Source organism: Bombus vosnesenskii, unplaced genomic scaffold (genome assembly GCF_011952255.1).
Source record: "Bombus vosnesenskii isolate JDL3184/JDL3185 unplaced genomic scaffold, Bvos_JDL3184-5_v1.1 scf7180000013339, whole genome shotgun sequence".
NCBI lineage: Eukaryota > Metazoa > Arthropoda > Insecta > Hymenoptera > Apidae > Bombus > Bombus vosnesenskii.
In genome coordinates, this window is record NW_022882976.1 from 1,040,755 (window position 1) to 1,068,280 (window position 27,526).

General features: G+C 39.0%; 1 protein-coding gene across 5 annotated transcripts; it reads left to right on the forward strand.

Moving 5' to 3' along the window:
- Positions 1-1,760: 1,760 nt before the first annotated feature.
- LOC117236030 lies at positions 1,761-27,526 on the forward strand. Of its 5 annotated transcripts, none has more exons than XM_033498606.1 (12): positions 1,761-2,563; positions 2,984-3,179; positions 4,499-4,663; positions 15,711-15,838; positions 15,936-16,061; positions 17,331-17,685; positions 17,810-17,981; positions 18,064-18,163; positions 18,248-18,422; positions 18,512-18,655; positions 18,874-19,110; positions 19,584-27,526. In XM_033498606.1, exons 1-12 carry the CDS (start codon positions 2,180-2,182, stop codon positions 24,017-24,019), a joined length of 6,618 nt encoding a protein of 2,205 aa, XP_033354497.1. In that variant the 5' UTR covers positions 1,761-2,179; the 3' UTR covers positions 24,020-27,526. The 5 variants fall into 5 exon arrangements, with proteins under 5 accessions (XP_033354497.1, XP_033354499.1, XP_033354501.1 ...); XM_033498608.1 differs by having other exon boundaries at positions 18,937-19,110; XM_033498610.1 differs by lacking the exons at positions 1,761-2,563; positions 2,984-3,179; positions 4,499-4,663 and adding exons at positions 11,828-12,044; positions 13,524-13,851.

Genomic DNA, 27,526 nt, shown 5'->3' on the forward strand with positions numbered 1-27,526 from the left:
TTCTTACTCCATAAGGAATATTTTATGCTTATCTGCACTCATGAGCACAGAAACGGGGTCCGCTTCTTCGATGAGCAGTTTTTTGTTAGGAAAAGGGTTATTGAACCGACCAGGTGAACGACTACTGCACACCCAGCAAGCATTTAAAATTCTAGCTGAGTATGCAGTACATTACATCGGCCGCGTTATCAGCAACAGCCGATAACAGTAGCGGTTTCGATGACCGCCTTGAAATCACACTTCCCCTCATGCCCCCTTATTGAGAATCTAAGCAAAACAAACAGAGCGTTATGTAATTAATTGTATAGTAAAAATCATTCCTTGTTAACAATCTTACGCAATCTATGAAGAAAGGAAGTATGACTGGAGAAAAAAGTAATACAAATTTTAATCTTTATTTTTCATTCAAATATTAACCATTTTATGAGAACAATATTTGTTTGGGAAGAAAAGGAAATATTGCCAGTATTTACTAGCGTAAATTTACTAGTGTGATTAACATACAAAGAGATCTTTGCGTTTTCGTTGGACTCATGGCAATTATAAATAACGACAGCTGTTTCGTTTGTTGTGTACACCACCTCTGTCAACTAGTTGGTCGACGACGTAAGTGGAGGTATGGACTTAATGAAACGATTATCATCGCCGCCACTTCCAGTTGCGGTCTGGCCACCAGAAGCGAATTACTGGCCTCGCGATAAGGGTTACGACGCGTAGAGAATGCAATAAAACAGTCTCGAAAAATATTCGTCGACGCCAAGACGCGGAAGCTGTTAAAAAGACAGAAAATGTTACGAATAAAAGCTGCTAGTAATAAGAGTAAATTACAGATTAAAATCACGACAAGCAAACATAATAGTAATCTTAAATGTATAAACATCGTCTTTAAAAGTTCTGAAGTGAATATGTGTACTGTAATGACAAGTGAAAAGTGAAATAAAATTTCTCTTAGAGATAGACACCCGATGACTCTAATTTAGTATTATAAATATCCTGCGCGACATTTGAAACTCTTTCTCGCGGAAGTATGAAACGTGTGACATTTAAATGTGCCATAAATTTTCTATATTGGTATTTTCATACGTGTGTGCATTAAGTCGCCGCCTTCGTTAAACGAATTCTAGACAAAGACCAAGACAACGCATAATATATTTAATTTATTATTTCGAACTGCGATCTGGTGGTATTCGTATGGAATTGTTTGTAAATATCATTCCGCAATTTACAGCACCTATTCCATCGACGGCGATAGTCGCTTCCATTTTATAAACACAAATGAAAACGTGTGCGTTTCGAACGTTTCTTCAGCCTTGATTTTTCCTAATCGCGGTGGAAGCAATTACGAGTGCGCGTGTATTAAAAATGATAAATGTTAGATAATTTCAATTGTAAGAAGGTCATTCATTATCTACATCCTCATGCCAATGTCAAAGAAGTATTGTCCTGCAATTTATTCGTTCATTTAACTACACTTGGTCAATTTTTATTATATCTTCATATGCGCCACTTTGTGTACATTCAATTGTGGTTGCTGGTAATTTATTTCAAGCATTCCCGGCAATTAGCAGGCACAAAGAATAGAAATTTATATTTAACTTGTCATTCATATCTCTTCGCATTTCACTTGATTCTCTTAACAGTAACAAGTTTAGCAGTAAAACAAATAAAGTTCTATAGGTCAACTTTACAAATTATAATTATATTCTATTGGATTTAAACCTTTATTGTTTTAAACCTTTATCGTTTATTTGCCATTTGTTACAAGTAACAATAAATAAATAATTTGTTTTAAATTGTTAATACCACTAGTTATTAAAGCATTGTGTGAAAGGTCCTGCTAACGAACTTTCGCATTGAAGTTGCCGAGCATTGTGTATTTACAACTTGAAACGAGAGTAATAACCAAGAGAATGAGAAACTAACATTCTGTCACGTTGACGCGCGCGAATTCCGTTTGAATGTGAAATGTTTTCCTGGCAAGTCAGACGTAAACGTATTCTCAATGCTCTCGCGGAACAATATTACTGACATTTCATAAATAATCAACTCTATTGTCAAAAGAGGTGAAACGATCGTAAGTACGATGTTTCTTAAACCTCGTACCACCCACAAGAAGTTCCAGTGAGCTCGAATGACTATACTAATAAGTATAATAGCTTAACAGTCACGTTGATGAACCATGAGCTGTAACGTGATGCCTCTGAAGAAGTACGCGGAAATTAGTTACCGCGTGAAATGTGTGGCCGTGGAAAATGAACGCGTGTTTGGTGACGTGTACGTCACACAACAAACACGAAATTTGCTGTATTGCGCAGATGGATATCAGTTTCCCTCGTTGTATAACAGAAGCAGACGCAATCTGATTCAGAAATCATGGGAAGGTCCGGATTTCATGGAATTGAATCGGAAAAAGCCGATCAGAAGGGCTAGTTGCATGCCGACCAAAGTGGAGAGAACAAATTTGAAGAGGTCGAAATCTTTGGGTGACACGTGGGACGTAATCGAAACTGATTGCAAAAATGCTAACAATTCGAAAGATGAAAATTACATTTGCAAGCCAAAGGTAGGCTTATAGAAAAATATTAATCCTTGCTCAGCGTAGGTTAGATTATAGATAGGTTGCTGTTACCAATATCGAGTATTTTATTCTATAGGGATAAAGCGAAGAGAACAAGAAAAAGCTTTGTATTCACGTTTTATATCGCGTAAAAAATAAAATTATTCTTGTTGTTTAACAGTATTTTCGTAGGACTACAAATATTTGACACTTTGAATATGAAATGTAAAACCTAATGAAAAATGTTTCGATGAAAAATAAAGGACGTGCTCTAATACTTTTTGTAGCCACTGTAGTTTGGTAAAATATAATAAAAATACCACGTAAATGTAACTGAGGAAGTAATAGACGTAAAATATGTTTCTAAAAAATTTGGTTCTAAAATCCCCATACAATGCAAATAAGCATATTATTTCTTCCATTCAGACATATCCATCACCGTTACCGAATCCACCCGGGAACAAAAAAGGAACTGTGTCTTCGTTAGTTGATCAATTGTTGCTAGATATTTATGGATTGCCAGACGATGACAGAAGACGATCAGAAAGTGACTCGACAACCTCATCCCTGAAGATACGTCCGCAACATCAGCACCTGCAGAAGGCGCGTTTACTCTGGAAAAGTAAGAGTAATTCAATAAGAGTTGGATATGTCGGAGGAAAGAATAGAGCGTTCGTGGGTGGTGGATAAACACGTTAGCTCGAGGACATTTATTGTAAAGCATATTTCTCCCAGAAGCACAGTAGCTACTCTTAAAAATAAAATTATGGAAGAGAAATGGTTGGATACGTTCCAGTGAAAAACATTTTATTAAAAGAAATACTAGCTTCTATTTTAAAATAAGAATACTTTTGCTGCATCGCGTGAAAAATCGCAATTCTCAACTAAATTTTTCGCGTTAATCACGAATGTCGCTAATGAAGAGCACAGTGCCACTTCGTTTATGATATTTAAACGTAATTCAACGCATGAAGTTTGAAATGTGACCGGATTAGGCAAAGATACTTTGGCAGGAGCTGACGAGACAAGAGGTCGTAGAGACGAGACAGACAAGCGACCTCGTTGACTTCGAGGCACGAAGGTTCTTTGACTTGGAGTACTACTTTTTCCTCCTTCTTTTTCCTTCTTTTTTTTTCGAAGGAGAAGCACTTCTTTTATCTCTATACACGATGCTGCTTCATTCTACCTCGTTGAACATACATAAGGAAATACAGAGGAGAGATTACACGTCTTGAGCTAAAACATCACGAAAAACGTAGAAATGATCAAATCGATATAAATCGATACATATATTTATTTCATAGAAACATTAGAAACGCATTAAAAGAAGCAATTATAAATAATTATAAATAAAGATAAAATATATATTTGACGGATCAATTTTATCTCCTGCTACGTGAAGAAATTAAATTACACGACATTTCATTAAATCTCTAAATTTGATCCGTGACACGTGACAGTTATTCGAGATTCTTTTTAAGCATCTTACGTATTATAGACGATGAGTCGTTCCCTCAATTTTTACCATCTAAATTTTAACGCGAAAGTTAACATAATTTAACTTAGTTATCGAAAACTTTGACGAATTTGCGAGACGAACATGTTTCTGGAATGGCGAAAAGAAACAGTCGGAGGGAGTGCACACTCATTTCATCGAAGTACGCGAGGAGCATAAGCGGAAGGGTTGGGAAACTTCAATCTTCGGACGCTGTGTACACAGGGTGAGCCCTTTCGGGCCGTTATCAAGATTGCAACGCGAATTCAAAGATTTCTCCAAGTGTCTCGCCTTTTATCCGCGTCAGAATATAAAACACGCGATCCCCAAATTCGAAATAACCCCGTGCAATTCGGAATATTGTACGTGCTCGTTACACTATAACTCTCACGAGATTAAAAGTTTTTTTCCTGCTCGTTATGTAACGCATGTTGAATTCATTTCAGGTGAGCACGAGCTTCAAGTTTTAGTGCTGAATTTACGCGACCATATTAATCACACTGGTGAAATACTCATTCGGCAGTTGCGTCGTAAAGATCATCTCGTCACCAAATGTGAGAAACTATGCGCCATAATTACGGCTCACCTTCTGGCAGTCAGCCCAAAATGCGGTGAGTACATTTTCAGAATTTTTACAATCTTGTTGTTGGTTTTTTCGAACTTCAAGCATGACATACACGTACGCTTGTATTTCGGTATTCCTTCATTTAGTTTTAAGTTAAGTGATCGTATCGTTTCATGATTTACTCGCATGATATTTATAACCACTAAAATTGGCTTAGGGGAAAGAAGTAGCGTTTAAACAAACAGCAACGTTCTTCCAATGTCGACGATAATGTCGCTGGACAAACAATAGAGCTTCATATAATAGGAAAACACAGCTGTTCGCATGGAGTTGCTTCAAGCTCCGTATTTCCCTTTCTGACAATAAAACCGTCGCCACACAAAAGCGATCTTCGTGTTTCGTCTCGACGCGAGAAACAACCGCGCGATTTATACCGCCTCTTCGTTAACCGCTGGCAACTTATTGTTTATCTTATCGTCGTTTTGCATTTATAAATATGGAAAACAGTTGGAACAGGAATTCGAACCGGTGTCCAGATCTGTGGCACAGATACGCAAATTATGTGCATTCTTAAGAAAGACACAAAGTTATATTTTACAAACTTACAAAATTATTCTCATTAAAAATTCTAACACAATATTTAATTTTTTTGATACGAACTCCTATGTCTAATATCTCTAAATTATAAAGGGGGCCTTGGGTTCGATCGTCATCTATTTCAATTAAATTTGTCGCGTCAATAGTTCTATATACAATGATTAAAACATAAAATTAATCAAGTTCGACATTTCATTTTCATAGTATGAAATTTGTGTAGTCAAAAGGCGTCGTTGGATAATACGAAATATAATATACTGGAAATTAATTAATTAATAAGTAAATTCTATAATAAATATAACGGTATGCAAATACATTTTCTAGTCACTACTTTACTAAACAACTTTGAAAGTTCGTGTTTTACGCTGCGTCTGCTGCGCATGCCCGAGAATTCAAAGTTATCGTCCAACTACATGGATTTTTGCTGGCAATTTCAATTTCTCTATTCCCCGATTTTTTATAGAAACCTTGATCTCCTCACCATACTTGCAAAAAATGTGGAAAAAATAATACTTAGTATGTGCTGTTATGGAATGAAATTACGTTATTAACACGACCATGTTACTCTGTAACTTCATGTCCATTTTGGAGCAGGAAGGTATTGCTCTAAAATTGTTCACGCTTCAGAAAACGTATTATCGATACTTTTAATGTGTTATTATCATGGCGTATCGCGAAAAATATTACGCTGATGGTCGACTCATCCGGAAAACAAAGAGGGCCTTCTTTTTCACGTGGCACGACGCGCGCTCGGTGATCAATAATTAGACTTTGCCGCACGTATCGTGCGCGACACGCATGCCCGGCGTGCGGTAAGTGCGGCTGAACCTCGCGGCATAGCGTCATTGATAAAGTTTTAATGATGTTGCGTCTGCGAACCGGAAATGCGGAACTTTCCTCGGTCTTCTCTTTAACTTTAGATCTGCATTTAGTGCGATGAACCCGATGCATCGCGCGAGCCGATGCACAACTAAACTGGCACGCTCCGACCACTAGGCAAACATTTCATATCTGTGTTTACCTCCAGTTTTGCATAGTTCGCTTATATCGTGTGATATTTTCACATAAGCAATTTTATGGTTGAGTTTTCACCACACGAACGAGTGGGGTCATACTGTTATACTTAAAGTCGAAGTGTACTTAAATATACATTATAATGACATTAAAATTTAAAGGTCGTTTACTTGGCTTCACTTAATTTTTATTTTTTAGTAGTTAAATACCTATTTTAATATATGTCAATTATTTTTCTCGAATGTCGATGACATTTCGCATTCTTTTTATCGGTATTGTCGTGCCTATTATTGGAATCCCTTTTTTAGTACTTCTGCACTCCCTTTTTTTTATTTCTCTTTTTTAGATACTCTTGCACTGCAATTTTTACTGTAGGAATTTTTCTTTTCGATATCTTACGACGGATCTCCTGTATATTGTATATGTAGGTTTTTTTCTTATTGCTAAAATTTCTGACTTCTTGAAAACAATTCTGTAGTAGGATCATTTTTCTATATGCTCCTGTAAACTTCTCTAAGTCCTCATTTCATTTCAAGGAAGCTCCTACAGTAATAGATCATTTTCCATGATCGATTTTAAATGGATCACTATTGTTAGAAATAGTTACTGGAAAAGGATTCTTCAGACGTAGTCAGATATTCTGAAAGGATGATTTTGAACAAAGTGATCACTGACTGCCCACAGAGTGCACAATGTCCCGGGCAGGTGCTCGATTAGTGGGTCGGTTCAACTTGACCTATAGAGGTCAGCTTCGATCTAGGTACACATAGAAATTGAAAAAGTAATGGATTCGAACAACTCTCGTGAAAAGTTCTGGGAGCCACACATCTTTCCATGAACCTTAGTGTGCGACATTTAATTTGGAAGAACATCGTCGACTAAGTGCTTCGTGGTACTTCCATACTTCGTAAAGATATATATAAATAGTAGGATCCTTATTGATTTCGGATCCTAACTTCACCTAATTTGCTTAAATGTAATTATCTATATTAAAAAGTTTAAAACTGCAACAATTCTTTAAAAAATATGCGAATGAAATGACTTTATATCTAATTGTTGATGTAATTGTTTCTCGTTTTCACTGTGTTTTAATCAATGAACACAAATAGTTAATTAATAAATGCATTTTTAAGGACATGCAATTATTTTCATTCTATATGCAATATCGATTTTTATATTTATATTATTCAATCTTATAATTTTTCTCCTTTAATTTTTGCATTTAACAGATTGTTATTTGAAATAGGAATATGATAGACATTTCAAATAATTTCATTTGGTGTTCAAAATAGGTTGTTTTAATATTATATGCAGTAAGTACGACGAGTACGGCGAGTAAATTATTTGGGATCTAGTCTAGGTAATCAAAAAATCATAAATATTTTCCTGGAATGAGTTTGCACTTAACAGTTTGTAATTCTACATTATCGACTTACGAAGAATTAATCTCCTTCCTGTCATTTATCAATTTATTAGTGTTACGACCGTTCGCGGAGAGACGCGGTCGCGAGGAAAACGCGTCAGCGAGAGGCGTAAATTCTCGCTACGATTCGGTGAATCGACGCCGCGAAGTAGTCGTTCCCCTGTTTCGGTTAAGATAACAGAGGTGGTTAAATGAATATTTTTTTTTTTTTTTATTTATTTGTTGAAATTACAATCAATTCTCGCGTTGAGAATTTTCAGTAATTTTTCTGGCGTGGCGCAGTGACATGGCTGTTTATTTACAATAAGTTAATACTATTATAGATAGGTATAATTTAAAGTATTATAAGTAAGTGCATATGCTTAGTTTGGATAATTAAATGAATCTGACGTTTAGATCTAGCGGGTAGTGCCTCTTCAGCCTGCGAGTCTGGTCCGTCGTATCGAGTAGTCCAGTGATTAGGGGGTTTCGGTGTTTGTTGATTCTTTTGCTGTATCTGTTGCTATATTTTGCTATTTCCTCTTTGACGGTGGGTATCTTGAGGTCGCGGTGTATTGTTTCATTGGTTACATACCAAGGTGCGTCAATTAGGGATCTTAGCGTTTTCGATTGAAAGCGTTGGAGTATTTCAAGTTAAATGAATATGACACAGTAGAGTAAGTTATATTTCACCGTTTATTCCAACAACTTATAACGAAGGCAGTTACGCTGGTGCGTATGTACGAGATGAGTGAGTGACTGATCTACGGGTGTGTATACCCGGTGGAAGGATGTTGACCGTTCGAAGGATGTGAAATCAGTACTGTCTTGGGAGACGATGCTGTGTCGGAGGAAAGCTAAGCATGGGTGTGTCTAGCGCACGGGACCATCGGATTTGTTGGTGCCGATGTTAGTTAAGAGAGTGAGGGAAATAGGCTTCGTTGTTAATTGGTTAAACGAAGGGTGTTAACCGCCCTCGAGAGAAAGTGGTTAGTGGAGGAAAGTTGCAGCGTACGTGAGAAAAACTAACTTTCCCTTGTCCTTGGTAGACAATAGTCTTTAGAAATTCTTCGGAAATAGACGTTTGTTTGGTTTGAAGGACCTTTACTAGGAAATCTATGAGATTTATGGAAGGTACTTGAGGCTATTGAGGGTACGCAGTGAGTATCCGAAGACATCTGGTTGCCATCTTGCCCGCGGTGTGTGGCCTGGGCTAGGTAGAGTGTTACGCGACGTAACAATTAGTTTTTATTACCGATTTCACCGTTCCCTTCACTACGATCCTGGTCATGGTATTCGTTTTACTCGGGACAAGATGACGCTTTCGTCGAACAATTTTTCATCCTTAACTCGAGAAACTTATCGACCTCGCACAATTTTTCAAACACAGCTTCTAAACTCTGTCCTTTGCCGGAGTGCTTCAATGGCTCAACCGAGCGTGCAAAATATTAAGTAACTGTTTCCAAGCCATTACCCCGATGTGCTTGCAAAAGCGGCAAAAACATGGTCTTGCGAAATGAGCGTATCTGCTGAATATATCCGCGCGGATTATGCGTTGATGATTGCATCGATTATCGTGATACCCCTGGCTCGCGTCACGCAGAAAATGCAATTTTTTTCACGTAAACTGTATACACCAGTTTAGTTTTTATATTTAATTCACAACAGCTCAACCTTTATCTTTTAACATGTTTTAAATATTAAATTCTAGCGTTAAATTATTCAAATATTTCGGATTATATTTTGATATAGATTACAATTCTATCATCTCAAATTTTAATCTACAATTTTATTTGGACGATTATATTCTATCACGAGTCATGTATTAAACTTTCCTTTTTGCAAATAAGAAAATAGAAAGCTCGTAAAAAATATTTCTTTCGGTTTCACTAAATAACTACACGCTAAAATTACTAACATTGGCTTGGAAGTATCATCCATTGGAACACGACCATGATGATCGACAGAAAGAATAACCCTGGAAGCTGAAAATAAGCGGTCAGACGAGACTCCAGCTGGATTAAAACGAATTGAATTGGGTCGAATTCGCGCGAAAAGGATCGCGTGTCTCAATCGAATATGGACTTGCAATGTAGCATTGTTGATACGGACAAAGGTAATTCTATCTACAAACGCTAAGCTCGTCTTTAATTCATGTTCGATCAGATTTTCCATGTACGAGATGGGAGTCCTGGAAACGCGATCGGAAGACGTCGATAACTTAAATTTTTCCATTTTCGTCGTTTCTTCCAGTTAGCTGTAAAAATGAATCGTATCGCTGATATCTTGACATTGTTGTTAATTATTTCCGACAGTTGTCAATGTCAACGATAATGCCTAATATTAATGATCATTTCTGATCGAAAGAAAACGAAACGATATACATAGTTCTTTCACATTTCTATTCTTTTATCAGAAGCAAATATTTACATGCGCATATTTCAGACTCTCAATATTTAACTACGGAATGAGTTATCATAAATTTGACTATAGAATGAATTTTGAAACTCCCAGAAACCTCGTTAAATTTGAATGATATGCAGGGTGGTTGTTAACTGGTGGTACAAGCAGAAAGGGAGTGATTCTACGCGAAAAAAGAAGTCGAAGATATAGAATAAAAATTTTTCGTTTGAGGGTTTGTTTTCGAGAAAATCGACTTTGAATTTTCGCTCGGTACGCGTGCGGTACGTTATAACGGATCTCACTGCAGATCGTTGTCTCGATGGAAAAATTAAAAAAAAGAAAGAAAAAAATTAAAAAATAAAATTTATATTCTATATTTTCGACTTCTTTTTTCGCGAAGAATCACCCCCTTTCTGCTTATATCGCCAGTTACCAACCACTCTGTATAATACTTATAGGGGGAGAAAAATAGAATGGTTCATGATAAAGTAGATTATCAAGTTCATGCACAATATATGTACGTAAATACTAGTTCGTTAACTGTGCGACAACGATTCGTATCAGTTAGAACACATCAGTTCACACGCTGGCAAGGTTATTAATAATGTAGAACGGAACACGAGCAATATAGCATTACAAAAATAACAGCTATTTTTCAGTTTTTATCTTGAGAGCTTTATTTTATACTCAAGAGGATCGTCGAGATAGACACTATATCCACGAATGTATCTGATGGCCTTAGTCTCTTCGTCGTGTTGCTACTAACTCTGACGACATTTCCGACTGACCCATAAAGGACCGAGTCGATAAGTTCATCGATCGAAGGAACATGGCTTTGTTGTGTACGCGGATTAAAATCGACTGCTGCACCGCGATATGACGTGGTGATAAAATCTCTTACTTCTACTATCACGTACGCTATGGAAATACTCATTTATGACGGAATATTGCAATAAAAATAACTGAAAACTTAAAAACTACCTTCAAACGAACACAATAACGAGAAGCAACGTACAAAGATAACAAAAGTCATTGAAAAAACTGCAATAATTTCTCACGACGACAAGGGTAACTCTATTTAAGGATACCCATTTCCCTAACAAAAGAACTCTCAAGCAAAGTACAAGAAGAAGAAAAAGAAAGATAATGGAAGAGCTCCTCCAATTATTCAATCGCAGCACTCGTCCAACAACGAAGAGAAAGTGTGCCCCGAAGTATTCGTGGAAACGAAAAATAGCAGCAGGACAGAACGGGAATAATCGCGGCAACGTCGTCGAATAACCGAATTCGAGCTACCCCTACGGAGCGGTCACGGCGTTCCCGTTGGCCGCGAAGACGTTGGCGCACGCGAGCACCCCCACAGATACAAATTCCTCACCAGTGGGGTGGTGCGGGGGCGCTAGCGCATGCGATCTAACGGGAGTGGCTTGATCGCTAAGGCTGCCACAGCGAACGGTTCGTGAAACGGCTTCAGTGTGCCTATTGCAGGGTTCCACGAGACAACTACCCCTCCCATACACGCCAGGCACCATAGTTATTTTCACGGCGGACGTACGCGCGCGCGCGCATCTCTGTGCTTCCGCCGGCGTAGTGGTCGTTAAGCTAACTCGACGTATTCGTCTACGACCACGTCGTTGTCGTCGTCCTGATTGTGTACTCTCGCTCAGTACAATTGTCCATAAAAAAGAAAGTTTGGTCTGAACCAAAAAGTGAAACATCACATCGTGTGTATTGTCGTTACAGTGCGTCGTGTAAATTCCAACGATTTCTCTCTTTCCCTCTCTCTCTCTCTCTCTCTTGCTGTCTCTCTCTCTCTCTCTCACGTACACAAGAGGGTGAACCAGTACGCGTCAGTGTCGGAGGGGTGCACTACGGGGATGTGCTTCTGGTGAGTGTTCGAGGAACGTGTGTGCTCAGTGACACGAGGCCAGATGCGTAATACGACGTGCGGTTTTCCCGAGGACAAGCCGTCCACTTCACGTTCACGACGTTGATTCGCGCACTGACAATGGTAAGACGTCCCTGGAGCAGTCTCGCGGGGATGTGTTTTGGTAGCTTCCTTGACCGCGTCGAAGCACGTTGATTTATCGAACGACAATGATCGTTCTCGTACCTGTGCAGCTTCGAGTACACGCGAACACAGGACGAAGGGAAAGAGGACGTTGAAAGTTTCGTTAAGTTCTTTTGCTTCTCTTTGCTTGGAACGTTCTATTCGGTAGAGGAGGGGGGACATCCTTTTCCTTGGCCAAGAAATAAGTAGGCCTTCAAAGAGCGGAGAAATCGATGTGTATTCAACGGCTGAATAGGATTAGATAAACCAAAACGTTCGATACACCAGTTCGACCGATGTTAATGCCTCGTTTCAAGCTGCGATTCGCGGTGAACGTGTACGTGCTCGCGTTGATGTTGGTTCGTGCTTGTGTTCGTGTACGTGTTCGTGGGGTGCGTAGCAACCATATGCAGCCTTTTAAACCATTCTCTAAGTTTTTTCGGACGAATCTAGAAGATATTTAACAACCTTTTTAAATGACCTTTTGTTATTTTTATCGTTAACTCTGTAATACTTTGAGCATTATTAAAAATGTCTTCACTTTATGAAGAAATTTATATTGAAAATAGTTACGTGGTAAACTTGTTCTTTTTATTGCCAACGCAGTCTAAGAACCGCTTTTATCTTCGACAGTGATATTCGAATCTGTTAACTTTTCATCGACGCCAAATGATTTATATTATACTAAAAATTTTCGTCCCATCGGAAGACCAGAGATTTCTAATGTATACGTTACGCTCCGTGCGTCACATGCTTTCAATTGAAACACTGATAACCAATCGATTTGTCCCAGTATCACCAACTTCTTCGTAGAATTGAGCGCGTGCATTACGTATCAGTGGTACGTCCGCATTAAACGCTTTGTAACAGGTGGTATACTTCATGTAGACGCGATTAACAAAAACCACGCTGGGAACGCGTTTTTGTTTGTCACCAGGATCCCGATTTAGAAAATTGCTCGTGCTTTCTAAAAATTAATGTTTTCAAGCTGAGCTTCCTGATTCCTTGATACGCTTTTAAGAAATTAATAATTCCTCCGTTGTTTTTAACAGTGGAGTAGCTATTTAAGTTCGTTTGTTCTCTACAATACCTAAGCTTTATGTATATCGACCATTTGAATAAGCAAAAGGCACATATGTTAATAATCGGCTCCTCTCGGTACATATATGGTTACCCATTATTTTATCAATACACATGCATATTCGTAACCGTAACTAAAGGAATTTCTTCGTTCGATTTTCATATATAGTACTCGAACGCTATCGTATACGATACGTGTGTGTTGGATAATAACGGCTAGTTGTTCTGCTCATAACTCACGGTGTATCAACTTTTCAAACTGGTCGACAACCATGACGTATCAGCGTCGACCGCAGCGTTATCGAGGAGAAACTTCCCTCGAGATCGAATGCGCGTAACGCCGACAAATGTTATTTTTAGAGAAGGTTTTGCGCGAGGTAAACGTTGCCATCGGGATTTCAGACACGTGATAAAAATGCATCTCGCACGACAGAAGGTTCGCAGAGCGCGACTAGCAAACATGATCCCGAGGAAATAAGCGGAAGGTCGACGGATCATGAATCACGAAAACGGCTGAAAGGCGGCTGCACTGCGTACAACAAGAGGCGGCTGAGGTGAAAGTGACGATGAAGAAGAAAGAGAGGCGTTCCTAATTGGAGAATGAGCGGATTTTTCAACTCCCTGAAAAACTTCGCGTCAGGAGCCGCGTACGCTGCCAGCTCTGCCTCGAAGTACGAAGAATTGGAAGGTGAACAAAACAATTTCAAAGTCCGGTGCATGCGACTGTCTCTGTGTGCTCCGTTTCTCAGCAAATGGGAATCAACGTTTGGTTTCGTTTCGTTCGACTGTGCATGCGAATTTCAATTAACTTTCGCTTCGCGGCTTTACGTTTCAAAGCTCTGTTTTCGTTTCGGCTGAATCGCTTTTGCTTTGAAAACGAGATCACCGAATGCGATGTGATTTCATTTTTCGACTTGATTCGAAAGCGCCGTAATTGCTGCTTGATTCGTTCGCCACTGATCGAAATAGGATTTTTAAATATAGATAGAGTCAGGCTCTTGGGCGATTCTTTACGATCGACTATGGTAATATTTATTGTGTAACTTAAACGTTTGCCGAGATTGATACGATGCTTGCATTGGCAACTTCTTGGAACGGAGGAATGTAACTTTGTCTCCGTCGTTCTAAGAGTCAACAACGATGCTTTTGAAGGAGTCTTTACTCTTGTATTAGTAACGGGAAATATTATTTCGTTGTGTAAATTCGAATACTTTTTAATTGTGTACACAACAGAAATCTTAAGTTGCGCTTCGCTGATTATGAATTTCCTTCTAAGGCACATAAATTCCAAGGATGCAAAGTATGTACTCCCACGAACTACTAGAAATTCATGAAACGTTTGACGATTGAATAAGTTAGAATCGAGTTTCTCGAAAAGTTGATCACACGCATTGGCGTCGTACTTTATTTCAAGTCGAACGAGTCTCTATTAATGGACTTTTCGTTCAAACAAAATCCTACAGTTCAAAAGGAAATTCGGTTACATGTACTGGGTGATTCGAGTTACGGAATTTGCGGAATTTATCCTTGGGCAACAAAGGGATAATAGAAATCAGTTCACATTTGTATCCGTAATACATTCTGATAGACGAGTTATAGATTTTATATTTATCGGAGCGCGATTGTAAAATTTATAATGGAACATATGGCCATTTCAACTTGTTGACGCGAAATACATTTATTTAGTTAATGATTTCGTATTTAACTAAATTAGATTTCAATGTAAACATGTTCCTCTCATTTTAATTCGTAATAGGTTGAGGTGATATTTCGTACCTATACTTAAAAAGAAAAGAAAAATGTTTGTGTGAAACTGTAAAAGTAAGGAAACATTCATTTAGGGAGTAATTAAATATATGTTAAATAAATATACTATTATATGTTCATTAATATATTTATTAAAAAATAAATTTTCAAGTTCAAATTTCAAAAATTCAAAATTTTGAGTTGAGGTTTTACAAAATCGAATGGATCAATCGTAAGAATATCAACGGAATTGTCCACGCAGAGTGTGTCATGTACCCGATTCGAAGATTCACGACGGCTAATTAAATAATAGCATTAACGACGATAAAGCCGTCTGGCCGATAAATGTATTAATATGCTTCGAGGTTTCATGATGATCGAAGCATTCAATTCCGATTTAACTGTCCATCTTTCGTCGTTTGTTCTGCGCATCGCCTTGTGTTAGATCTGACGTTTGATTGCAAAAGTTCGTAAACCAAGCTGAATGGGAGTTGACATTTCGATCGAATTACAGATATTAACGTTTCTGTTTGTTCAACGCAATTTATACTACTCGAGCAATTTAACGAGTGTCTGTGTCCTCTCTATCCTCGATCCTCTCGTTTTTCTTTTTGATCTTCAATGTTTAACAAGTTCCATATTCAGTTAGAGGATTGTTACTCGAATATCTTTGTATTTTTCTTTATATTTTTCGTTTCACTTTTTTTCAATTTCATTTTATTCATAGCAACGTCGAACTGCTGTTTGCACAAATTTCTTCATCAACCCCAGATATTTCTCGAGCATAAATTGAATTTACAGTCGAAGACACGAAGATGAGATTTAGCCTGACGCCGCAACCAGGAGAAAGTGGTTTTATACAATGGCTGGACGCGATGAAAATGGTTGCCAGGTTACCAGGAGGAATTCCGCCGGAATTTCGAAAGAAGGCGAGTATCAGACTAGATTCCAACATCTACCAGCTTATTGTCCTATAGAATGCATCCTCATTTCTCTCTATCCTCTTTTTTTCTAAATATTTCACAGTTGTGGCTGACACTGGCAGAACGTCATCTAGAGCAGCGCGGCGTAGATTGGAAGCAGGCTGAAAAGATCTGCTTCAACGAGTGGAGCAATCCTGACGATGAAGAGCTTGGTATACAAATCGTTAAAGTAAGGCTGCGGAACGTACATACTTTTTATAACAGTTGCTCATGTACATCGGTGTTCTTATGAACTTATTGCTCACCATCTCTGGCTGTCGTAATGACGAGAGCGACATGATTTTTCGAGAGCAATATCTAAATTTGAAATGCAAATATATATCCATGCCTTTTTATTTTTCTCCATGTATATATCGTTGTTTTTACATTTTTGATTGACTTACATTTTTTATTTGTTTTATCATTAACGAGTGCTATTAGGTACAAGCTTATTTAGATAGAGAGGAAGAAGTAATTTTCCGTTGCTTGTTAACTAATAGGACTTCAAACTGACTACTAATAAATACTTGTTCGTTTACTGAATTATTCATTCGCCGTATAAATAGCTATTAATATTTTTTTATCTCTGTCGTCAAACAACGTTTCAAACCACGCACTTTAAATATTTCCCAACTTCCAAATAGCTTTCACTCTCCGTTACTTTTCCTACGTTCCAACCAAATACTTTCCAAATAATCTTCCTTTACAGAACGAAAACAGTCGAAACCAGTTTTCCATTCACGTTTCACGTGTCCACGAAAATTTGACACCACTGCTACGATTCCTTCCTTATATTCGCCCTCATTCTTCGTATAATTAAGCGCAATTAAATTTCGATCATCAATCACTTCGACGCCGAGCAATTAAGTGTCGCCAATGAGCCTTCCAATTAACTCGCTTGCGACGAGAAAAACTGACCTTTAATGAATCTGGCCGAGTCACCAGCCAGCTCGTTTCATTTTCCTTCGGTTTCTATCGGAATCGTAATTCGTCCCGTTAGAGTTCCATAACTATAAAATCCTATATACACCGCCTGTTATAAATATTATCGCTATTGGAAAACTCTAATAAATTTTATTTTATTCAGTATTCCACATTATAAATATAATTATGAATGGTTCACGAAATAGTGACCAAATCAAACCTAACCCTGTTTGAACACTTGTACAAGCTATTTCTGAATATACTACGCAATATTGAAATTTGAAATTTCATTAGCACTGTAATACGACATTATTGTCGTGATTATATTGCTAAAATTTGCAACGAATCTGAACATGTATATAAATCAGAAATGTATAGAAACGTCGAAGATCATGAAAATATTTGAATAGTCAATTATTCACGATTATGTTATATTAGTAAGTCATAATTTTAGAATTTTATAATATTGAAGCTTAGGTGATATTGCACGAACATGTACACCATTATACACACTGTATTTGAACGAACTTTTTAGGACCTACACAGAACGGGCTGCAGTCTGTTTTGCGGTGCAGCTGGCAGAGACAATCAAGCGGTGCTTCGTCGAGTTCTGCTTGGTTTCGCCCGATGGAACAAGTCCGTCGGCTATTGCCAGGGCCTGAACGTGTTGGCCGCCCTCGTTTTGCAAGTAATGGATCGCGCCGAGTCCGCCGCGGTGAAGGTGATGATCTACTTGATAGAGGGTGTCCTGCCGGAGGGTTACTTCGCGGACAATCTCCGTGGCCTGTCGGTCGACATGGCGGTATTTCGAGATCTCCTCCGGGGCAGACTGCCCAAGCTCTCGAAACATCTGGAGGCTCTGCAGAACGATGCTAAGGACAAGGCGACAGGTAACCAAACTGGTTGTGCAATCGTAACTCTCTGTTCAATTCAGTTGTAGGGACTGCGAGATCGGTCCCAGGGGCGTTGTACTGGCTTATCTTATTTGCGAAAAAACAACAAAAATTTGTTCAGGCAGCAGTTACGAGCCACCTCTGACGAATGTGTTCACGATGCAATGGTTCCTTACTCTTTTCTGTCACTGTTTGCCACAAGAGGCTGTCCTGCGCGTATGGGACCTCATATTTCTCGAAGGAGATGAGATATTGCTTAGAACCGCACTGGCCATCTGGGAAGGACTTTCCGAGTAAGTAGAATCGGATTGAATATCTATAATTCTATAGCTTCGTTTGTTCAGTTACATATAGAGTGATATTGTTTGGTTTCAGTCGTATTATGACGGTGACATCGGCGGACGAGTTTTATAGTATAATGGGAGTGCTGACAAGGGAGATGCTCGAGTTCACGGATACCAATAACCTCATAAAGGTTTGCCAGAACCCTTTATAGAATTATTGAAAGAATTATTAGATCGAATACGTGACGAATGATATAATTGTGTCACTTTGATAGAATATCGTTAGTATGGGATCTTTGCATGGTGTAACGGGGCTAAGAGAGAAACATAGATACAATATCACACCTTGGGCAAGAAAATTGAGCGACGACGAGGACAGCGACACGGAGGAGGATGAAAGGCTGGCCGTGGCTGCTGCGATGTTCAGTATGGCACAGCGATTGAAGAAAGGTACGAAATAAAAATACGTTAACATTGTAATCATTGTACCGTTAGGATATTAGCTGTGGTTGTTTCACATCGTAAAAACATGTTCGCAGATCGTATACCTCAAACGATTGGAGCGCTGCAGGCAATGGCACCCAGCAGCGACCGAGAACGGCTCGCTTTGGACATTACCACTTTGAAACAGCAGTACGCCAAGCTACGCGAACGTCAACGACAAGCGCATATTATACTTTCTGGTAATTACAGATTCTAATCATAGAATTAAATGTATTTTGCTAAGGTTTAAGGCACGATAAATCATCTCGTTTCCTCCATCGCTTTTGAGATGCGTGCTTGACATAAATGTTTCGCATATATTAAGGCATTTGACAGTAGAATAAGACCAATGGAAGTATGTCTGTTGCAAATTGAACGGCTACAAGAATGCATACGTTACTTTTTTTTCCTGGCGCAGCTGCATGTGCAAGGCAGACCATGGTACCACCTCCTACTTCTCAGGCCATGAATCATCTTTTAGTGGGCAAAAGTGCGCTCGTGAGTGGGAAGAATCGACCCCTGAGCCTACCTTCTGGTGCTGCAACGACGAAGATAAGACCTACGACGCTAAATCAAAACCGAAGGGACAGACAAGGCGTCACGCTTCACTGGAAAGACACCAAAAAACCGAAGCAGAAACCCTCGAATTTACCAGGTACAAATAACACGAACAATACTTCCGTAAATGGTTCTTATAAGATTTGTTTACAGATAGCAGGTAAATTTCTGTTTCTTCTAATTCACCACTTGCTAACTTTTAAATATATTATTTGACGAAATAGTTTACTTATCGATTAAAAGTAATGAAGCACCGATAAATGGTAATACAGGAAACTACAAATTGTATTCATATGTATCATCAGTTGGTAAACGATTCTTACCAACAGTTAGTTTGTATCTGCTTTACCTACGATAGAAAGGGAAGTATCCTTGAAATTAAATAACATGCTTTGCATTTACATCGCTGATTTAGCATGTATGTGTTAATTTAATATTATAATGAAACAACAAGAGGCAGATAAATAAAAATTATTATGAAACTTTAACTAAAAATATCTCTTCCTTTATGATAATCAAATTGTAGTCAAGTGTATATAATGGGCCAATGTACCTTCATGTACCTTTCAGAAACGGTGGAATGCAGCGTTGTAGCAATGCAATCCACGGAAGCTGAGCTGGCTTCTCCAAAGCGGAGTAACGGTGACAGTGATAGCGACAGCACATCGACGGAATTGTGCGACGAACCGGACCGTCTCAGTGACGTTGACAGCGAAGACCTGACGTCAGCATCCGAATCCTGTGTCGTCGGTACGGATGAGGAGAAGAACTCTCGAATCACCGGATCACCGATTCGCGAGAAGCCACTCGATCGTTCGTTTCTCGAGGAGAAGATAGAACCAATCAACGCCGAAGATTCGAAGGACTCGAAAAGCTCCGAGGAAAACCTTGGTGACATATCTATCGCTAAGATCACCGACCAAATAAGACGATTATCAGCAGAGGATGACAATAATTCCATGGTTCCTCAAAAATTTAGCGTGCAGAGCAAAGAATCACCGGAAGAACAATCGACGAAAGAATTGAAAAAAGAGAAATCCATATCAGATCTATCTATAGATTACACTTCCGATAGTAATATCATTAAAAAATCGTCATTGGACTTGAACGAGTACGATTATCTAGGTTTCAGTGGCAGTAAGATCAGTTCGAAAGAAGATGAAGTATTAGTACACGAAAGGCATCGATCTAAACAGACAACAAACGAGATTGTAAATATACCTCGAGACGAAGTTGCGACAATCAAGAAAGACCAAACTGAAGACAAGATAACTACGACTATGAAACAGGATTCTTTAAACATATACTTGGATTATTCAGCATCCTTGGACAAGAAATATGATAGAATCAAAGATAAATCAAGCCTCGATGTAGAGATAGAAAATGAAATTAGATCCGACCGATATAAAACATCCTTCGATTTCTCTAGTAGAATATCTTTGGACTTGAAACCGTATGAAACTTCAAAAGTAGGAAGTTTAACCAGTGACACTGCAGACACAGTGAATACTGAAAGAACGCTTTATGGCAAGGCCTACGTTGGTCATCTTCCTATTTCACCTGTAACAGTCGATCAAAAATTAAGCAGAGTGACACCCAGTATACATACAACGCATAATACTACTGTATTAACTCCTGAAACGCCTGAAATTGTACATAAAACGTTAGAGAACACGTCATATAACGATAGAATACAGACGACTCAAACGAAAATTTATTCAGACCTAGTGAAGAGTCCTAAAACACCGGAAAGCAACAAATCATTCAGTTCAGGTGAAACCATGGGACCTGATTCGAAACCATCGAGTCTGACAGTTAGCCCAAGGACGCCGATTAGATCAGAATCTCGAGATTTCCCTATGGACAAATCGCTGTGTTCGTCAGTTAGCTCAGACTCGAAGACTTTGGTTCTTCATTCTGCAGATTCAGACAGTACGAGGGACAGCACGAAAACCGACGCGAAGAAAATGTATGAGATTTCCAATTCGGCGACACCTATCAGCATGGACTCATTGCAGAAATCAGAAGCCAGCCCAAAACTAGTCGTGAGCAGCTCCAGTGAATCGTGTAGCCCGAGTAAATTAAAGTCTTCCGAGAGGTCGTTCAGTTCGGACCTGCAATCGCCAATAAGTGCCAACTCCATAAAGTATACCTCGAATTTCAGTAGACGGGGCCAAGATGACGTATCAGGCTCGCCAATGGACTTGAGCAGCGCTACCTCGCCGTTTTATCCGATCTCGAATCCGAATCAAAAAACTCCGACGTCCCCGTACAGTGCTTCTAGAAGAAGATCCAGTTTGGACAGCAACGAAACGTCACCTGAGCAGAAATCGACCAGTTCGAGGGAGTCGAACAAGTTTCTAGGTTATCAGTCGAAATTTGACTCCTCCATAAAGACGTCTGATATGAAAGATGTAGACGGTATAGCACGAAAAGGTGACACATTCGTCAGACCAGAGTTCATCACGAGGAATGAAGATTCGAGTATTAATTTGACGGATAGAAGAATCAATGTTAGTGATGTTAAGTATTATCAAACAACGAGTACGGATTACTATCGCAAGGATAAGGATATTTTTGATGACGGAGGGGATGATCCGTCATCGGAGAAAGACGTGGTACCTTCTTTGCCTCAGGAGAAGCTAGATAAACATTATTTGAACTATCGATATAGAGATAGATCGAAGTTGTTGGAAAGAAGTTCAAGCAGTTTGGACAGTAGAAGGTACGCTGATATGAAGTCATCGGCTTCCACCGATGAATTTTCAACGTCGATCGCGCAGAAGAGATCCAGTGACATTTTAGAAGATATTAAACACTTGGAAGCGAAAGCAAACGATGGGTCGTCGGATAATGGGATGTTGACGAAGAAGAGCAGTTATATTTGGGAGGATATGAAGAATTTAGAAGCCAGGAGGCAAGATACCTTTAGTGATTCAGCGAGGAACTTTTCGAAACATCGTCTGGAGATACCGGATATAAATATAACCGGAGAAAGCAGAAAATCGTACGTAGTACATCCGAAGATCAATATCGATGAAAATAGCGACAGCATATTGAAGACCATGGCCTGTGGTAAGAGTAACGGCACAGATGATGGCAGGGAATCGAAGTTGGGCGTGTGGACGAAGGTGAAGCCTCGTAAAAAGAGTGACAATGGGCGGAGGAACAGCGACAGGGCGTTGAAGATCATTCAAGAAAACTCCGCTATACTTCAGAAGATTCTTGCGTGTCAGGCAAAAAAGCGTCTGCCAGACCTGGAGGAGATATCGAAAGAAATTACCATTAGCCCTATAAACGAGGAGATTTCGAAGATCTTTAGTCCGATATTAGAGAAAATGGGATTAAACGAACACGAGATTAACGAGGAATTGGCGAGAATCAATTTCAAGGATTTCGACAACATGACCGCTACCAGTGTGTCCGAGTTTGATGCAAAGATTAACGAGGAATTATCGAAGCTTTCTCTGATCGACGAGACGGAGCAAATGGACCATTTCGACGTGGACGAGGTGATATCCCACGAATACTTGAACACGAGAGAAGCTCTAATAGATCGTAAGATAAACGAGGAATTGTCGAAATTATTGGCAAACTACGACGATCATTCTCCAGCTAGTATGGTGAGTTTGGACAAAGGACCATCCAGCCAGAATATTAGCGAGATCGAAGGACTGGATCTGTCCAGTATTTCAACTAACGTATTTTCCTATAAATCATCTAATGACTCCATTGACACGAGAAGCGACTTAGGCTCGACGCAGGAACCGTCCATTCCCGTTGACAAATTCCCGAAATATACGGCATACGCCGTACCGAAGTATCACGTGGACGACTCATCACCTAAAAGCGACATAGACATCTACAGAGAATTGGAGAAACTCGATAAGATCTCTTCCGCACAGGTGTTACCAGATCCGACTTTGGAGCTTCCACAGAAAGAATTGTCCTCGATTCCGTACGTTCCAAATACGTCGCCCTTCAAGGATGTGTCACCATTGAGGTACACTTCCAAGCCGGCTCAATACGACACTTCACCCCTAAAGACTTCTTACGATCCCTACAAGACCTTCGACTTCAAGCCCAAGTTGTCACCTAAACACGTTTCCACTAATCCATTTGTGTCAGCTACGTATGAGAAACCTGTGGTGGATACCGCTTTCGAGTACATTAACCATAAACCAGAGATCTCGATCAATACGTATGATCTACATTTGAAGAGTCCAATGATGACGAAGGAATCGCTAGAGTTTCGTGTCAGATACGACGATGATCCAGTCAGAGAAGTTAACACCGATTACATGTCTCTCCAGCCAGAAAGTAGATCGATTACTACCCCGAGCAAGTCTCCTTATTTCAGCAATGGAAATACCGAACCGTTAACGCCTACGAAATATATTTCTAAGGAGGAAAGAATCTTGGATACTGGTGGTACCTCGTTTCTGAACTATCCCAGCGAATCTTCCGACCTTCTTCGTCGAAAATACGACGCTTTGTCTCCTAAGGAGTACACTCATACCAAGAGTACGACGGATTATGATAGACACTTAGGCACGTTACCTCCTATAGAACCTGGAACAGAGACAGGATCGTATTTACCGACGAGACACCGAGATTATCATTCTCTATCACCGAATCGTCAGTTTCCTGATCACTTTCCTTCTACTATCAATCATCACTACACCTCGAAACTTTCATCAGGTCTCTCTGACGAATCGAAACGACCGGTTTCTCATCCGGAATTCCCTGGCAAGATGAATGTTGGGAAATATGCAGAATTACCCGATAGAAGTTCCAGCAGTTACAAGAAATCATCTCTTAGCTTAGGTAACATAGGACACTCGAGTAAAGGAGCTGATAATAATTTCAACACTGTGACTAGTCCAAAAACGCAGTTCAGTCCCTTTCCCGTTAGAAACGCTCCTAGGAAGCCGAAAGAACTTACGCTGAAATTGGGCCTCTATTCGCCCAAAGGTTCTGATACAGGACAGTTAAAAAGGTCATAGTGTAGGACGATAAAAATTCTGCTTCTGGTTTATCGCGTTGATTTATCTATTCTAAATGGTTGTTTGTTGTTGATTCTGCGAAATGTATCAGATGAATTGTCTTTGTTAAAAGAATGTTCGCATTGACAGTGACTACGATATTACCAAAATGGGCCTAACTTATCGTTTGTGGTGCCTGATGTTGCCAACAGCTGAAACTAATCGTTACCAGCGTAACACGTTATGTAAGTTTATGTGCGGATATCGATCGTAGAAATTGCGAAGTCTGCCTTCATCTGACACGAACGTACTATGATCACGACAAACGATTGTTTGTTCTAAGTTGGCGTTTCTTGTCAAATATTGTGTCGGTTATTAATACATTCCCTGTGGATTCTATTTGTGCAGATGCTTGGGAAATTTAAAGATACAAAAATGCATAGAATACACAGTATCCGTTATAATATTTGACGGATGTAACAAATCTCTGCTTAAGTATGCGTTCCTCTAACCATATTCATAAGAATATGGATTTATATAAAATTATCTACGACGGTGTATAGAGGGACGTGTCAGAAGAAGAGGCACAACTTCGAGGATATCGCTCAACGAAATGAACGTTGAACACGAGTTTCACGATTTATCGCATACTTACTCTTTAATGTTAATCATTAACTCGTTTCCTCAAACGTTTATAGTCTACGAACGTTGAGTAATTAAAAATCATTTTTTTTCTACGAGCTCTGCTTCATACAGCTTAACACACAAAAATCTCTTCGATGTAAAAATACAAATAGAAGAAAAAATATAAGGTGAAGAGAAAAGAAGAGAAGCTTGTGAAAATAGCGTACAAATCCTTGGCGAAACGTACTCGTGCGATTTCTAATGCAATGCCTTCAATCTCCCTCCAATCACGCAGGAAAAACCTCGTTATCGCGTCTCGATTATTCACTAAATTTATGCTAAATAGTCTGTGGAAGCGCACGAAGCTTACTAGTGGAAGAAAGGGGAAAATAAAAGGAAAAAGGACGAGGGAAACGTTACAAAATGCCTTCCATTCCTTCGAACGCGATTCACTTTACTACGGTAATCTCGCATGCGATCGTAAATCATGACACTGATCGCGAGACCGTGGTAACGTGAAATTTCCTTTGAACAGATACGATATATAATACAACCACATAGATTGTATAAAATTATAGAAGTTGTTACGACGGAGCAGCGATATAGAGCTTAATTTATCCGTACGTTTCGCGCAAAACCTAGACGTGCAGTGGGCGTATCGTTTAAGTAAAGACCGAGTAAGTACCATTATTCGAGGCCAGAGACACAAAAGAGGCAGTAAGGCAGAAAAAACAAATTGTACATAACTACATAGACGTTAATTGTATATTATTAAACAAAAAGAGGTTGGGAAGGGAAAGAGAATGGGGTTGTGTGGAGCTTGAGAGTCGTTCTAAATCTTTTTATATAAAATAAAAGAAGTAGTATTTTTAGATGTTTCTAATATGAGATAAATCTTCGTATCGTCGCCGTCACTGAACGAGCTTAGCTGGCAATGAGCTACGCTTGTCGCGAGAACGATCGTTCTTTTTGCATATTCTTTGTTACCGGTACGACTGAAAAGGAGGCAATCCATTGTTTCAAATAAATTTAAATTTAAAATGGTCTACAAATTTAAAGAAAAATCTTTCAATTGAATATTATTCAGTTACTTTTATAATATATATTATATATATACATATATATCTTTTAAAATATAATATCTTTTATATAATTATATATCTCCTATAGAGGATCGTAACGCGAACCTCTATAACACCTTCAATCGATATTTTATAAATACAGGTTTCATTCTATTGTAATTTGAACTGTCGTTCATGTCGATAATCAGAAATTTCAAAATTGCCACGAAGGTAATCTGACAGACAAGAAATAAAAGATCTAATCTCAGAATTCTGGAACATGCGTTAACGAAGTAACACCGCGGAAAAAATATACATAGGCTGATAACATGCAATTTATTTTCATCGGCTTGCATAGCGATATAGATGACAGTCTGTCGACCATTACGTCCAATTTAATCATTGATGGCAGGTAGAATCGTCAATTCGCAATCTGACGCGTGCAGATTTTTATACTCAACAATCGAGCCGGAAGAAACATAAGCTCGACGGTTAACTAGAAGCAGAAGCGAAGATCGTTGATAAAATTTTCCGAAGTAGCTGGATGTGTTAATGTGCCTCTGCGATCAACCCGCGTCAAGTTTCGGCTAATTTACAACGACGTGTCGAGAACTTGGACAAACAAAAAAAGAAAAAAAGAGAAAATATCTGCGCGTCAAGAAAACCAGAAATTCTTTTCGACGTCGTGTGACATCGGTTATAGTTCTTTTTATCTACGTCGATTACTCTAAGAAAAAAAAGTCACGCTTGTAGATAAAATTCTACGCGTATTATAAACTAGCTTCTAGATACAATTCGCTAATTTTATCGCGAAGAAGAGATAATTCTCGAGATAATTCACAGTTACCACGATCTACGAGAAAACATGTGAATCATGGCACGCGAAGCTTATGCGATAACTTTGCACTCGATTAAACGATGCATAAGAAGAAACCTTTTCTCCTGCGTAAAGAAATCGTAATCGTAAGTACGAATTAGCGTTGTCTACGATGTTACAACGTAATATTTTTCATGGCCAACGTGAACGAAGACGAGGAATCGCCGTCGTCATGTTCTTCCGCTGACGAGCAAACAAATCCAGTGAAACAAATCCGATGATCCGTTTCAGAAGCCTGTGAGGAATAGAAAGTATTCGTAAAAGGTGCTTTAGCGAGACATTTTGATGCGTTAAGGAAACAAACAAGAATAAAAACTATCTAGGACGTAGGTAGCTGATAAGGAATCGATGATATAATATCGTTTATTCGTTGTTTCTTGCGAATGGTCGTTTTCGAAGGGCGGAATATCGCGTGGTTCACGTTGATTCCCAGTATTCGGTTCGTAATAAATTCGGTTTACTTTGTTTGTAACAACTTTCCGGATGTATCGTTGATCCGACAATATAACAGGCGTTCTCGATTCGTTTTCTAAGGTTACTTCTTAACGGCGCGAGCATTTTTTAACGTACATACACAAGTTAACACATGAAAATTATCGTAACAGACAGCGGTCAGAGCTTTTTCTACGCAGGTAATCGAAGGGGAAAAACGTAATCGGGAAGTGAAAAAATGAAGGGCGTGTTTTAAGCAGAATGTTGCCTTCGTGTGACGATCGTTGCGGAGAACGTGATTGTTACGAGAGGGCACACGAGTCCTATTAGAAAAAAAGTCATTTATAAAGAAATGTTATATTTACAAAAAAAAAAAGGGTATGTATGATGTTGTTACGTGACGTTTTGTGAGACGTTGTTGTAAATATCTATCGGTACGAGAATCATGCCAGATATAAGACTGTATATTTGAAGAGCATAGAGATGTAAGTCGTTATGAATAAAAAATAAACGGAACAAATACATTGAGGAATA

What these genes read in the sequence shown, in the direction of transcription:
- LOC117236030 (XM_033498606.1), top strand. Translation starts at nt 2,180, where the DNA reads ATGAGCTGTAACGTGATGCCTCTGAAGAAGTACGCGGAAATTAGTTAC. An exon ending in CGCCGGAATTTCGAAAGAAG is followed by an intron (nt 15,839 to 15,935) that starts GCGAGTATCAGA and finishes AATATTTCACAG; the next exon opens with TTGTGGCTGACACTGGCAGA. An exon ending in GAAACCCTCGAATTTACCAG is followed by an intron (nt 19,111 to 19,583) that starts GTACAAATAACA and finishes TGTACCTTTCAG; the next exon opens with AAACGGTGGAATGCAGCGTT.